The sequence below is a fragment of the Caloenas nicobarica genome, chromosome 2 (genome assembly GCF_036013445.1).
Source record: "Caloenas nicobarica isolate bCalNic1 chromosome 2, bCalNic1.hap1, whole genome shotgun sequence".
NCBI classification, from domain to species: domain Eukaryota; kingdom Metazoa; phylum Chordata; class Aves; order Columbiformes; family Columbidae; genus Caloenas; species Caloenas nicobarica.
Genome location: NC_088246.1, coordinates 129,158,176 through 129,172,565, shown reverse-complemented (window position 1 = coordinate 129,172,565; position 14,390 = coordinate 129,158,176). Strand labels below are relative to the sequence as shown.

The following is a 14,390-nucleotide window of genomic DNA, read 5'->3' as shown; positions in this document are numbered from 1 at the left end:
TGAGCAGATTCCACTTTTTCTGGGCGTACCAACTATGGGAACAAAATCTTTCAGCAAATAGAAGAATTTAGAAGCTATAGGTAAAATACTAGTCATCAGGAATTCACTGATTAAAAGATTTCGTTGGTTTTCTTTTGCCGGGAATGATTCTTCACAACAAACCTCCCCTTCTCTCCTACACAAAATGCTATGAAATGGAAAGATTAAGAGCTCGAAGAGAAAAAAAAAAAAAGACTGACAAGTCTGCATTAACAAGTATGTACTTAGAAACTACCCCTTCTTTTATTTCCTTAAAACTGCAAAATACTTTTGAGTTTAGTATTAGTATTTTAAATACTGAATCTCAATTTGATTGCTATTAAGGGCGATAACAACAATGAACCACTAAAGTGTATTTTGGTGTTCCTGTCTTCAGTAATAATCCAGGCGCAGATTTCTGTATGTATGCAAAACAATGTCATCCAGCATTTCCACCGGTTTATATGGTGCCTCTCAATTACCATAAAAATCTTGATCAAAGATGTTAATCTCAGCTCATTTTGAAGTGTTCACCACACTACACCTAGAAGGCCAGTTTCAAAACAAAAAAGTACTACACAGTTTTCAGATTATTTTTAAACAGTGTTCCTGATAGTTACGAAGTACTGTCATTATTTAAGCACACAGACTCCAAGAAGTTTAAATTATATCCCTCTCCACACAGGATAAAAAGACAAGTCACACTGCATAAGAAAGACATGGTAGAAACAGCATGTTATATTTCACGACATTTGACTCATAGCTGACATCATGCTGCTAAACTATGGTGGGAAAAATAACTTTACATATGTAACTTGGGAAAACAGGCTAAGAAACTTCTTTCTCTTGGTTTCTCATTTATAGACAGAGATGAGCTTCTCAGGAGGTATATACAGAGCTCAGGCTAATGTAAGTGACCTACACTTTCCTCTGGCCCACTCTACTCACCATGATAAAGCTCACTACAGTCTCATCTTGTATAACACAGCACTCAAAAAAACATAAATCTTAAAAAACATTACTGCTGTCTGACTGCTATTTATACAGCCATTTGCTAGCAGTTTTACTTGGGGAAATTTAGATATTCAACTCAGCTTTATATCTTTATTCAAACATACTTCCATTTTCCATGTCACAAGTAGAGCTTTCTAAGCTTAGAAATCACTTTAAAAAATAAAACCAATCTTGATCTTGGAAAATGTTTAAATAAAAGTCTTCACAACAGACTTTAGCATATTTGTACTGCAGCTGATTCTAACAGCTTTTTTCCCTCCTTCTCCTGTTTACTACTGCATTTTGAACTCATTTATAGTTGACATATCCTGTATTTCCCATTTGTTCAACTTGTACATTTTGAACGGCTCTACTGAAATCAAAATAATTACTCACTTAAATATTCCTAGAGTGCATCTGCTTGAAACAAGTACTTCTATTTGTCAATAAAGGGCTACCAGCATAGCTGTAACATATCTGAATAACAAGGAGTAACATAGCTGGATGGAGCCTTTACAAGAGCAAGAAAATATCAATCTTAAAAAGACAACCCGTAATTTTGGTAAACATACTTATCAGATTTCCCTTGGCATCTCTGAGAGGAGCTCCACCACCTCCTTTTCCCCAGGGGTTGTAATTCCTCATTTCTGCTTCTAACTTGGCTTCATAGCGTTCCTTCTCCTCCCTTTCTTGCCTGCGTCGTTCCTCTCTCTCTCTTATCTAACGCCAAACAAACCAGTCAGTTGCATAAAAACATCACATTAAGTCTAATTTTAATAAAAAAGTTAATGAAGCAAGCTGAACGCTATCATTACCTATTCCCCCCCATTTATATCAAGTAAATAACAAACATTTCACTGCCTATACTGCTGACAGTGTGTCGAATACCGCTGTCAAGATATGCACGTCCAGTTGTGCATAATCACAGAGAAACATACAGGTACACATAATGAGCCATCCAAGTTCCAGAAAATGTTCACATCTGACACCTGCAGCAGATCAAAACTCCCAGATCTTTGGATCTTTGATACAGAAGTTTATACTGCTTGAAAATTACAAACAGAATTGTACAATACTACTATACACCTGGTATACTTTGTCTAATCAAAACTTAGACTAGAGACGACATGAAATAAAGCAGGACTCCTAGCAATAAATGCCTTAATAGAATGCTACACAATTCTATAACCATTCACGAAATAGTTTTCTGCAGTAATACAATGATGTATGCAAATAACACAGAATTGTTCATATGGTTTGTTCTTCCTTTTCTTCAAAATCAGGTTAAATTTACATAACTAAGTCTCCTAATAACTTAATGTAACATTTATAAAGAGAACAGCTGTTAAAAAAAGATCATCTTCTATTCAAAGCTTTTAAAACATCAGCTACTATTTATGTGACTCGAATATATTAATGTATTTTTCTTGAGTTGTTTCTTCTGTGCATTAGATAAACATTTCCCTTTATCAAGTAGTCAGACAATTGCATAAGAGATACGGGTCAACACAAAGACCCAACCAGCCCTGCCAAGTGTTTACAAAAATGGCCAGTCGGGTTTGCCTATAGGAAAACAAAAGCAGAATACATTCTGTTCACTTTCAGCCATCAGCAGCACAACTTTGAAAGACTATATCATGCTACATTTATTAGACTTTTATGTCAAATTGTGCAGTCTCTCATACAGCAGAATAAAATCTACTTCTTAAGACTACAGTGAGAAAATGCCTTTGGAGAAGCCTAAGTGCAACATCAGACACTATTCCTCAATGCTTATTTTATTCTTAATTTGGCCTTGATTGGCAGCCTCACCTTTATCCCTATGCGCCATAATAATTAAAACTAAAATATTTTTATAGGAATTATTTACCTCCACTGAAGAAATACATGAAGACAAATAAAATAAGGAAACGTTAGTGCCACTGAATTGGGTTCTAGCAAAATCTCTTTTGAAGTAACATGTCCTAGCATGGTCAAATACATTTTATAAATATAAACTCCCCCAAGGTGCAGCAGTGAAAGGCCACTAAAATGAGTAGGGGACTAGGACATCTACTGCAACACACCAGACTCAAGAAATTTGTCTAATCTATCAAACAGGAAGCTGAAAAAGAAATAGGACACCATCCACAAATACGAGGCAAGCTTCTGAATTAGGATCCAAATGATCATGAAGAACTTATGGAAATCAGTGTGTTCCTAGTAATTAGAGCACTAATGCTCAAAAGCATTCTTTCCATAGGAATATCAGAGCAATACAACTCATTGCTTTTACAATGTAGGTTCTTATGTTTATGAATATAATTTATATAAAACTCCATGCCTGCAACTAATGTGCTTGCTGTCAGTGCTAACATTGTCTCTACCTCTGACCAAAAAACAAACAAATAAAATGGAAGAGTTTGCTGTCCACCTGAAGAGCTAAAATAATTAAAGGAGGATCAGAGGAATGGGTGGAAGTGATAAAGGGAGGCAGAGTTAAGAAAGCTTTTTACTTTTAAACTAAATAAAGATGTTTGAAAGAGTGCTACAGTTGCAACTATTATACCTTAAAAAGTAAGAGAAGAAAGCAACAGAAGCTTTATCACTCAGTACCTGTTGTTGTAATTCTTGTTGATAAGATAATGTTGCTTCTTTGGAAGGTTTTCTTTTTTCTTCAGAAAATCCTGCTGTGCTGCTTTGTCTGTCTGCTGTATTCCTCTGTCCAATGTTACTTCTGAATTAGAAAACCAAACATATAAAAGCAAAATATCAAAGGGTCGGAAATTTAAAAAAACCCACAACCCTGCCTGAAATATTTAAGAGCTGTTGTTTTCCACAGCCTGGCAGTTTATAATCTCAAACATTTTCATAAATCCACATAAAACCAGGAGTTCAATGAATTATCATTTAGCAAGATATTCTCAATTAGAATCTTGAAGAGTTGTCTTTAGCACACTTTATTTCAAAGGTATATCTGTTGTCAGCAAAATACTCCCAACATAAAAAGCATATCAATGCAGATGAATACTAACAAAGATTATGAATACAGATAATACTTACACAGATTGCTCTACTGGTGCCAGATCTAAAGGAGGATCCTGACTAGGCGTGGGCTGCACTCCCATCATACCTGTCCCATCTACAGAGTAAAAAAAAAAAAAAACCAACACTATTTTAAATTCTGAATGCTCAAAAATAAACAGAGCACACTGATCAAACTCTGTGACTGCAGCATTACAAACAAGACACTCAACTTCTATAACACTCTTAGCTATTCCTTAATGCCACACCCCTCATACAAGAAACACACGCCAAGGTATAAATTTATTTCTTGAATTCAACTAAATCCCTTTAAAATTTACAAATGTTTCATTAGCATACTGTACAATGAACTAACAAAAAGAAATAACTCATTTAATGTTACAGTTGTCCTCATGCTTTCCAAACGTGTCTCTACTGTGAGGAGAATCCCATCGTCTCCTGCAGAACTATGGAGCATTTGGCATCTGCATTTTCACACTGAAATACAACCTGCAGCGCCCTGACACAGCAGGGCTTGAATTTACTGTGCACACTGCTGCTCTTGTGTTCAAGACAGTGAGAGACACATCTCTAAAACAGGCTTTTATACCATGTCTCATACGTGAATTTTAAATATTAGGGTTTTTTAATACCCTAAACTGCAAACCAATTGACTCTAGAGGTTATATTGATAGAATAGTAAAAACAAACGAACAACAAAACAAACACATACACAAAAAAAACCTCACACCAAACAACACCCCCCAAAGAACCACAAAACTTCTGTGAGTTAAAACTGTGGTCTGAAAATAAGTTTGCAAAGAAAAAGTTTAAAAGGTGCCTAGACCTTTAAAACCAAAATAAATTTTTTTAAAAAGAAGTTTCTCAAACCATAAGCTATTACGTTTCAAGACACGGAGAAGTTTACACTGGAGGAAAAAAAAACCTAAAACTTTTGCTCTTAAATCTCTAGCATTCCTGAAATTACCCAATGGACACAAACATCATTCAAATTAACCAGTAAAAGACTTATTCTTTTTCTCCTTTATTTTAACTTTTCCATGAAGATAGCACAGTAACTTTTAAAATATATTTCTAGTTTTTCCTCTAAAAATTACAAGAAAAAAAGGAAAAAAAGAGAACCACCACATAATCCAGTCCCTCCCCACACACATCACAGTTGTTTCACTTGTGAAATCTTCATGAAGCAGTCAAAGGGTAGATAAAAAAAGGAGTTCTTAAAATAAAAAGGTTGATTACTTCATAGAGTTCCTTTAAAAATATTTAAAATTACATCTGAAATTGTAGTGACAACTAAACATGTAATCAATTCTAATATGATTTAAGCAATTTTAGAAAATTACAGTTTTGATAATCAAAATATTAAGGAAAATATCTAGGAGTAGCAACGGCTAAGTAGCTGAGACTAGAGCCTGTTGAAGCGATCAAAAAGATTTCTGCAAGCCGTAGGCCCTTTTGCAGTTGGAGAAAACAACTTAATCCAGAACCAGCATTGAAAAAAAGCCTACTTTTCATTCAATACACATCTAAGAAATGGGTTGAAATTGTTGTTACTAGTTCTATATCATTCATCATTTAACTAGACAAAAAGCAGTCATCTTGATCACCCCAACAACCAATCCACCTAAAACCATCAACTTACAATATGCAAGATTGGGATCCAAAGGATTCCTAGCTCCATAAAAGTAATATGCATCATCATAAGGCGTTCTGTAGTTGTCTGTCAAAACTGGTGGTAGAGGCGGTGGCATTGGTACAAGCCTTAAAGAAAAAAGGAACACAATTTTTTGTTTTGTTAGAATCACAGAATCATTGCAGTTGGAAGAGCCCCTCAGGATCATTGAGTCCAACCATAACCCAACTCTAGCACTAAACCATGTTCATGAGAACCTCGTCTAAACGCCTTTTAAACACCTCCAGGGATGGTGATTCCACCACTTCCCTGGGCAGCCTGTTCCAATGCCTGACAACCCTTTCCGTGAAGAATTTTTTTCTAATATCCAATCTGAACCTCCCCTGGCACAACATGAGGCCATTTCCTCTTGTCCTATCACTTGCTACATGGGAGAAGAGACCAACACCCTCCATGCTACAACCTCCTTTCAGGTAGTTGTACAACTGAAAAGAAAAGGAAGAGAAAGAATTAATTCACTATGGGAAAATTCTAGACTGAGCTCAGCCCAAGACCTCTCATCAGTACCATGCAGGAACAAGATACAATAAGCCTCAGTAGGGAATTAACCTTCCCTTAGGGAGTAGTGCATGAACCCACACTATTCCAGAGACCTGAAGAACATAAAACAAGCACACATTCTTTAACTGGTTAATGATACTTACTGGTTACATCAGTAATAGTTAATAAACCAAGGATTAGTCTCTGATCAAAGGGCAAGTGGCACAGCACAGCTTCAGCCACATGCCTGAAGCTCCTTCTCTCTCCCTAGACAGTTTATTCTCGGTCTCAGGGTCTAGTGGAAGCTGTCCTTGCCTTCACTGCACTCCTGAGCTTAGACCTGGGAGACTGCTTAACTGACAGGGGCCACACTCACACCACACTCCTAACAATACGGACACTGCTGGGCAGGTGCCCTCACAACATGGTTCCATATACAGCCATGCACATCACTTCTACAGCACAACCCTTATTCTACACAAACATCCACTAAAATAGAGATGTCTTCACAGATAATCCAGCCTTCCCAGATTTTTCAAAATAAACTCTGAAGAAACAGACATTAAAAGTTTATTTCAGTGTGAAGTAGTTTAGGTTTCTGGTACTCGTCAAAATATTACTTCTACCTTCATTAGTTCCTTGAAAAAGGATCCACAGCACCACTGACCTTAGCACTAATAATGTGCTTACCAACAATCTTAATATGCAAAATGAACACAATGGTGAAGCACCTGGGAGCTGCTATTTCACCAAGAGTGCTGGCCAGTCCCCTGTGAAAGTCTTCGTTCAGTGGAGAGGCCGAAGGGACGGGCACTGGAGTTTGGAAAGCCACCCTAGGCCTTTCAGGAGGTACTTTCTCTTCAGAAGCTCCTGCTGTCACGCCAAACTGCTTCAATCTATTTGGCTGAAGGGACAGGAAGAAAAAAAAAAAAGAAAAAAAAAAAAAAAAAAAAAGAAAGAAAGAAAAAGAGGAAAACAAACCAAAACAGTTACCTTGTTATTACTAGGAAATATTCCGAACCTCTAAGTTGCACTAAACACTTCTCTGGGTCTGAACTAGCTGTTCAGATTTCTAGTAAACTGCATTTTTTTCTCTCAAGGAATTACTGGAAATCTAATACTACAAGGAAATCTAGCATCTTTACCACAGATTTACAAAAAACAACCTCTATGGCAGGTTTCAGGAAGTATATGGTTCTAGCTATCGTCCAGAAAAAAATAAGTATTTCCACGGTTGTCTGTAGTACAGGTTATCAACAGCTGCCAGTTTCCTACACAGACAGTATTCTTACATTATGCATGGGAAAAGTTTCTGAAATCCCTCCCGCTCCAAGACTATAATAGCTCATAATCAGTAAAACCTAAAAAACATACACATACTGAGACTATTTCCAGTAAACATTTCCTTGCAATACCATTATTTTATTTTTTTAAGTTCCTTTGATTTTATTACATTTTTCAACCAGAATTAGAAAATTTGGGGGGTTTTCTTTTTAAAATAAAAGTATCAAATGTTTATTGACAACTGGCAGCCTCAGCAGAAAGTCAAAGGCAACATGCAAATAATGCAAAGGCATGCAAGTCAGTTAGTTTCAGAACTATGCTATCACACCCAGAAAAGCCCTTACACCAGCTGCTATATATATTTTATGTTTGTTTAAATGAGTCAGTATGACGGAATACCAGAAAAAAATCCATATATTGTATAAGTAAAATGGATTTTGTTTCTGAATTTACTGGTCCTAACATTGTAGTGCTTCAATTAACATGCATTCAAACAAAACTAATACCAGCAAACAGCTAAATATTAAATATCTAACAGCAAACCATATACCCTACAATATAGAAGTATTTCAGCGAAATATTAAATGTTTACCTCCTCATCACTTAGCTGCAAGACAGTATATACAAGGCAGTTAGTACTCACCAATCATGAACTACAGGATTAAGATTAAAATTCTGAAAATCTACTAGACATTAATGTTTTTAATAACATCTAATTTCAAATTTCTAGATGTGAATACAAAATTAGATAATATGTATGAGCTACAGTAATTAAAAATTATAAAGCTCTCTACAGATTTTTTTTTTTTTTTTAACTTCTCTTTTCAAAACCGGTGTCTGGAGCGGGAGAACATTTAAAACAGCCTTTCTCACTAACAAGTTTAATGTGAACTGCTCTCAAAGTGCCCCAAATTTCAGCTCTGTAGCTAATTTCAGATGTTACTATGGTACTCAGTTCATCCTGGGGATTGTTTTCTTTTAAACAAGCAGTATATATGGCAGTCTACATTTACAGATTCTTAATCAAGCACTGCTATTTAACCAACCTGTAATTAGTCAAGAAATCCACCTAATTAGAATCTTTCCCGGAGAGGCAATTTAAAGCTAACAGTGACTGATGCTTAATGAATGTAGCAATTCAACTTAATTGAAGGCTTTCAGATAAATTAATGGGTTTAAAACATCATATATGCCCTGGACTTGCTCTGGATATAATTTTCTTCCTACAATAGGCACTTTTCAGTCTCTGAGATGCACACGGTATATAGAGTGCTACAGCACAGCATGCTTCTGCCTAGTCAGCTTTGATTAGACAAAACTGTTTACAGTGACTGACAGCCTGCTGTGCCAAAAGAGTCAGCATCTTCTTGCTCAGTTTTCCCTCTTTCCCTGCCTGGCTCCCAGCTCTACACTCCATCCCTCCCCATTTCACCATCTGAATCCGTGGTGAGCCAACTGACCTCTCTAAGTCAACTCAAGCAGCAAAAAAAGGTGCAGGTAACCAGGCTGAATCAGTTTGCAAAAGGGATCACACAAGCCCCACAGATACTTTAGGCAGAGAGGGCAGGAACATGCAACCAGACCACTCATCAGTGTTCTCCCTCCCCATTTAGGAGTAACAATTTTGATTCAGCTCCGTTGCTTATCTACATCTCCTGCCTCACATGCTGACTAATATTTCCAGAAAATAACAGCTCCTTTCACCTCTGCTGAACTCCCCAGAAATGGCACGAGTTTCTTTCTGTGTTGTAGCTTCCCTCCAAAACCAGCACCATCGATAATTTAAACTGGTAACCAGTTAAAATAATAACCACTTTATTCTTGCTTGAGAAAGTTACCCAGCCTACACCTCCAGCAGCAGATCTCTGCCGCACGCAAGACGCGATGGCTTCGGGCACTTGGCAAACACGCGCGCAAGTCACACCAGCCGTGTGACAATCAGTCTGCTGCCAGTGGTACTAGTGCTGACAACCTGCTCCTTCTGATGTGCTAACCAAAACTCTTCGTACAACAATCGCCTTACCAAGGAAGTGGAGAGAGTAGTAACTGCACCAAGTCTTACAAGCAATACAATGTTAAACACATTGCTTTTTAAAAAATCCTATTAAAATGCTTGTAATCCTGAACACTACGTCGGATAGTTTAAAAAATAATTACAAATGCAAAATTCAACATTGCTACAATGAGATCCACTGGGTTGCCAAACAACTGGATTTTTTTTTAACTGAAAAAGAGCAAGAACTTCCTGCAGCATACTTCACATTCCCAAAGAAAGGTTACTAATGTGTATATGTACAGGCTACCACTGGACACTAAGTATTTTTGCCATGATACCCACTGCTTGTACAAAATTTCCACTTGGCCACAGCAAAAGAAAATGGTTGACAACTTCGGTGAAAATATTTTCCTCTAAAGTGGAAAGCATGTTTAATGAGTTACATCCTTATTATGCTTGACTTTAATTTTATTCTGTGCTAATGCCCTATTAGAAAAAAACCACAACAGTTATCATTCTATAAAAGCCCTACGGAGTTTTGTGATTGAGCAACCACAGTGTACATGTAATTAAAAAAAAGTCTATATAGGTGAAAGAAAATCCAAGTTTCTTTACCTTCTTTTCTGGATCTTGAGCTCCAGAAGCAGCAACTGAGAGCTCAAGTTCCTTCTCACTGTTTTAAAAAAGAAAAAAAAAAAAAAAAAAAAAAGGATCAAATCAGAAAGCAGTAACAACTATATTAATTCTTTAAAAGCACAGACATCGCACCTCAGTAGTTAAAATAACTCTGAAAATATAGGATAACGACAGACATGATTCCACTTGATTTCTTCTGGAATCAGGGAAGAAGGATACTGTATATTATTTGCAAATAAACAGAACTCTCAAGAAGTACCTGGCTATCATCTATTCCACCTAATAAAAATCCAACTACCATAAAAGCACAAACCACCACATTGCTTTTTACTACAACCTTTCGGGACATTTCTTAAAAACGGATCTTTATTCATGCTACAGCAAGAATTTTATAATAAACATATTGACATGAATTATTCACAAGTAGAGGAGTAAGTACTATATTGTAATTTCAGGGTTCAGGCTGTTCAGCATGTACAATTTTTCATCACACGGAAACTGTCAATAGTAACTTATTTTTCATTCCTTATCCCTTCGCTAATATCAGTGTGTGTTTTTAAGTATCCATGCTATTATTGAACAGGAGCTACTAGTAGATAAGGAAGAAATTCGTGTTTTATTATTCTGCGTAAGGCAGATGGTCACGTGCTTTGAAAGTTAAAGGTTACTTTCCCAAACTGGAAAGCAAAACAAGATTCATTTTCAACTTTGCAAAGTAATTACACACTCCTCTACCAGCAAAAAAGACAACTTCGGTTAGAGCTTCTTTACACTGAAGGAACTGAAAATCTTTTTTTTTAGATAAAAAAAAAATCTGTTTTTTCTTTTATTCCATTGAAAGCTGATTAATTTGTTTATTAAAAACTAAAGCTCTTGTGCCAATCAGTTTAATTGGACACAGTATTACTGAGCCAGCTGGAACTCCTTAGTTACGAAAATTATTCTTACCACATTGAATTAATGAAATTCCTTTAAATTTCAGCCATTAGGTTTAAAAATATAGGAACTTTCCATTACCGTCTCTTATTTCGCTGTTGCTCAGCCATCTGTTCTATTAGTTCTTGCCTGTATTTCTCTTTTTTCCTTTGGAGAAGTTCTCGGTCCTGATCACCTAATGGCAATGACCACATATTTGCATAAATGCTCCTTTAAATCTTGGACAAAAACATTGCATTTCAGTCAATTTAAAACATGAAACATAGCATACTACCTGGGAATGTGCATAAGAACATTGGATCTTTACTGACCAAAAAAAAAAAAGCGCTAGTTTTAATATGCATTTTCTTTGGAATCTGATGATGAAAACTACTAACATTTTCGTTATTATTTTCCTAGTTTGCCTGGTTTTGTATAGTCAGGAAGCTACAAATTTCAAAGCTATGTGATACAATAGCAACTAAAAAAAGTTACTTTTTTTTTTTTTCCCTAATGCTCAACTAAGGAAGACATACTACGGCACTCCAAAATTATGGGGCACTGCTCTGGAAAAAAATGAAAGTTAAAACTGAAGAGAGTCAAACCCACAGGAAGGAAAGCAAATTGCTCCACTTTTAGGATGGTTCCCAGGACTACTAAGAATTAACAAAGTATTGTTAGATTTGTATATATAATAACATCTCACATGGATTTTAAGGAACTCAAAAAACTTTCCATGTGTGGTAGTTCCCCACAATACACTTGGAGTCTTCTATTATTTTTAAAGCAAAACAAAAAACACATCGTCACCACTTTCTATGTAGCATGGCTATCAGACACAAGGACTCCTAATATATTTCCATACAGAAAATCATTGTGGAACTCCAGTGAAGGAGACCTGAGCAATAAACTGAAGGAAGATGCAAAGAAACGACAAAACCAAAACCCACCACAAACATGATGCATGACTGACTGAATTTTTTATTCAGTTATTGTGCCAGGATGGTAAAGTGGCCAAAGTGTGCAAGAGAACCTCGTGGTTTGTAATTTTGGGGGAGTCTGAAATCACTTTCAAAAAATTTCAAATTTTAATTGACTTAATCCTTATGTAACATAGTTAACAATATTCTTCTCCTAGCCAGGACTGCTAGGAATACAAATTCACAACTTTGTGTATCCCAGTTACTACAAATGAGATGACTGAACAGATCAGAGTGACCGACCATTGCAACACCACTCTTTAAAAAGTTCCAGAAAATTGACCTGCCACACACAAGCACTGAAGATCAAGTAAGTTCAAATGTAAAAATAAATTAAGTTATTCTGACAACTGTTAGTCAATTTTTCCACAATTCAAGCCTAGCTTGCCTTCAAAGGCTCCCATGTGAAGAACTACTGCAGTTCTTCTATTCTTGCCTTATCATTTTCTGAATTTAGCTAGGAATGCTATGTTCTCAAAAGTATTTCTCTCTACCATGCTCAATAATAATGCTCCCTGCTAAATTTTATGGCTACATCTAAGCACTAAGATTATCAGAAACATTTGTTCTTGCACAAGGTTGTGAACAGTACAGTACTGTTTCCCATATTTCTGCAACTAAAATTCAATACCAATTTGTGTCTTCAACAAAATTAATATTTCTCCTATACTTCATTTCATTTAAAAAAATAAAGAATGTATCTGGACCTTAAACTGTTAATGAAATCTAAGAAGAAACTCAGGCTCTTCAAAATTGATTTGAAAGCCCTGTTACATTAAGGGGGAAAAAGAACTTCTTTTTTCTCCATGTAAATAATATTTATTTACTAGTCTTGGGGACAACTAGCACAAAGAAAGCTAATTTTTCTAGTTTTTAATTATTCCCAAAGAAAAATAAAATATGCAAAGAAAGGCTAACTCTGTGTCATTAGTCAGGCTTTTTATACATACCAAGAACGAGGCCTGTTGCACACGGTGTTTCAGCTGCAGACTTGGCCTGTTCATTAGCTGAAGAACTAATTTGTACCTGATTTCTGGCAAAGACAAAAAAAAAAGCAAATGTAAAGATCAAACTTGAGAATTTACTTGCAGTCTGTGTGAAACATGATAGATGCTCTTACATCACTTATGTGATACATTTATGACAAACAGCTTTCCTAAAATCCAAAGAAATATCACAAGTAAGAGAAGAGACGGCCTGACAAAAAAGCGTTTCTCAAGTTCTCATTTGCCTGAGGTGTCTGAAACCATCAGAAACACGGACTCAGTTGAGCACTTCGACAATGTTGACAGACTGAGTGGTGCCAGTCAAGAGTTTAAGAGCTTTACAAGTGTTCTGCTTCTGCCTCGTCCACTTAGATCACTTCAGGACTTGAAAAACCATGAGTAGTGGAAAAAATGCATTTTAAAACTACTATCAAAAAAAGGATTCCACATTATTCTAACAATTAAAAGACTTTGGTTGGAGAACGTGATCTATTGTTTCAAAAAGAAAACTGGCATGCAAGCTTCAATAGCTGTTCTCAAAGGAAACATATTTTTCTTGTTCTATTATATCCTAGCTGCAGGAAAAACCATCAGCCATTTCAGACAACACATTAGGGATTTTAAATAAATATTTTCCTTTTGCCATGATTTTGTAGGGCAATTATCAGAAAAATAGGCTGTATACCACACCTAGAGTTTCCAGCTCTTGAGCTCTGCTGCACACGTGCTCTCTCCTTTAATTCATCTTCATAATCTGCAGGTAGATCTCTTACTATTCCATCCAGATAGGGCCTTAAAGAAATAGAAAATACTCAGCTATGTTTGCCTAAAAACGTCAAATCTGAAATGGAAGGTCCAGCAGTTTTGTGCAAATGGATCCTGAGCCTGATTGCACACTGTTCTGAACATATCACACAAAATTTCTAGAAATAATTCCCTTTGCTAGCATTGTCAAGGCAGCTCTTTGTCTAGAGTTTGAATTCCCAAGTCTGCTTTCATGCAACCTTTATCTGTTGAGCCTGGTTAAGAGTTTTCAGAGCTGAAGAGCATTCGGCATGCACACTGCATTAATCGAAACAGATCTTGCTGCTCTTAATCCCCAGCAGCCAACAATGTCTACAACAGATTTCAGCACATAGCTGCTGTGCAAGTCTGGTGAAATAGTCAACTGAGATATGAAAAGCTGCTTTAGTGACAACCTATCCTCCACTATGCATCTGATACCATTTAAAAGAGAGAGGTGACTTTTGATCAAGGTAAAAGACAGGTAACATGGTGAATACAAAAATTCAGGAGCTAAAATTTGGATTATCTTACATGTGAAGTAGCGTAATTCAAACTTCAAATAAAGCCAAAGGTGCCAAAAATTGTATGGACACAAGGGA

General features: G+C 36.2%; 1 protein-coding gene across 6 annotated transcripts in view; it reads right to left on the bottom strand.

The window, feature by feature from the left end:
- The window catches only part of CSPP1 (centrosome and spindle pole associated protein 1), a 67,376-nt gene that overhangs the window by 28,637 nt on the left and 24,349 nt on the right, over positions 1-14,390 (bottom strand). For all 6 annotated transcript variants that reach the window (XR_010605804.1, XR_010605805.1, XM_065629370.1 and 3 more), the window contains 9 exons: positions 13,696-13,797; positions 12,970-13,052; positions 11,142-11,235; positions 10,104-10,161; positions 6,940-7,112; positions 5,678-5,796; positions 4,054-4,132; positions 3,607-3,727; positions 1,584-1,731 (listed from right to left, as the gene is read on the bottom strand). Coding sequence is in view for 4 of the 6 variants with exons in the window: in XM_065629370.1 (XP_065485442.1) it covers positions 1,584-1,731; positions 3,607-3,727; positions 4,054-4,132; positions 5,678-5,796; positions 6,940-7,112; positions 10,104-10,161; positions 11,142-11,235; positions 12,970-13,052; positions 13,696-13,797 (977 nt within the window). In the remaining 2 variants the exon portion in view is untranslated. The remainder of the gene's footprint in view (positions 1-1,583; positions 1,732-3,606; positions 3,728-4,053; positions 4,133-5,677; positions 5,797-6,939; positions 7,113-10,103; positions 10,162-11,141; positions 11,236-12,969; positions 13,053-13,695; positions 13,798-14,390) is intronic.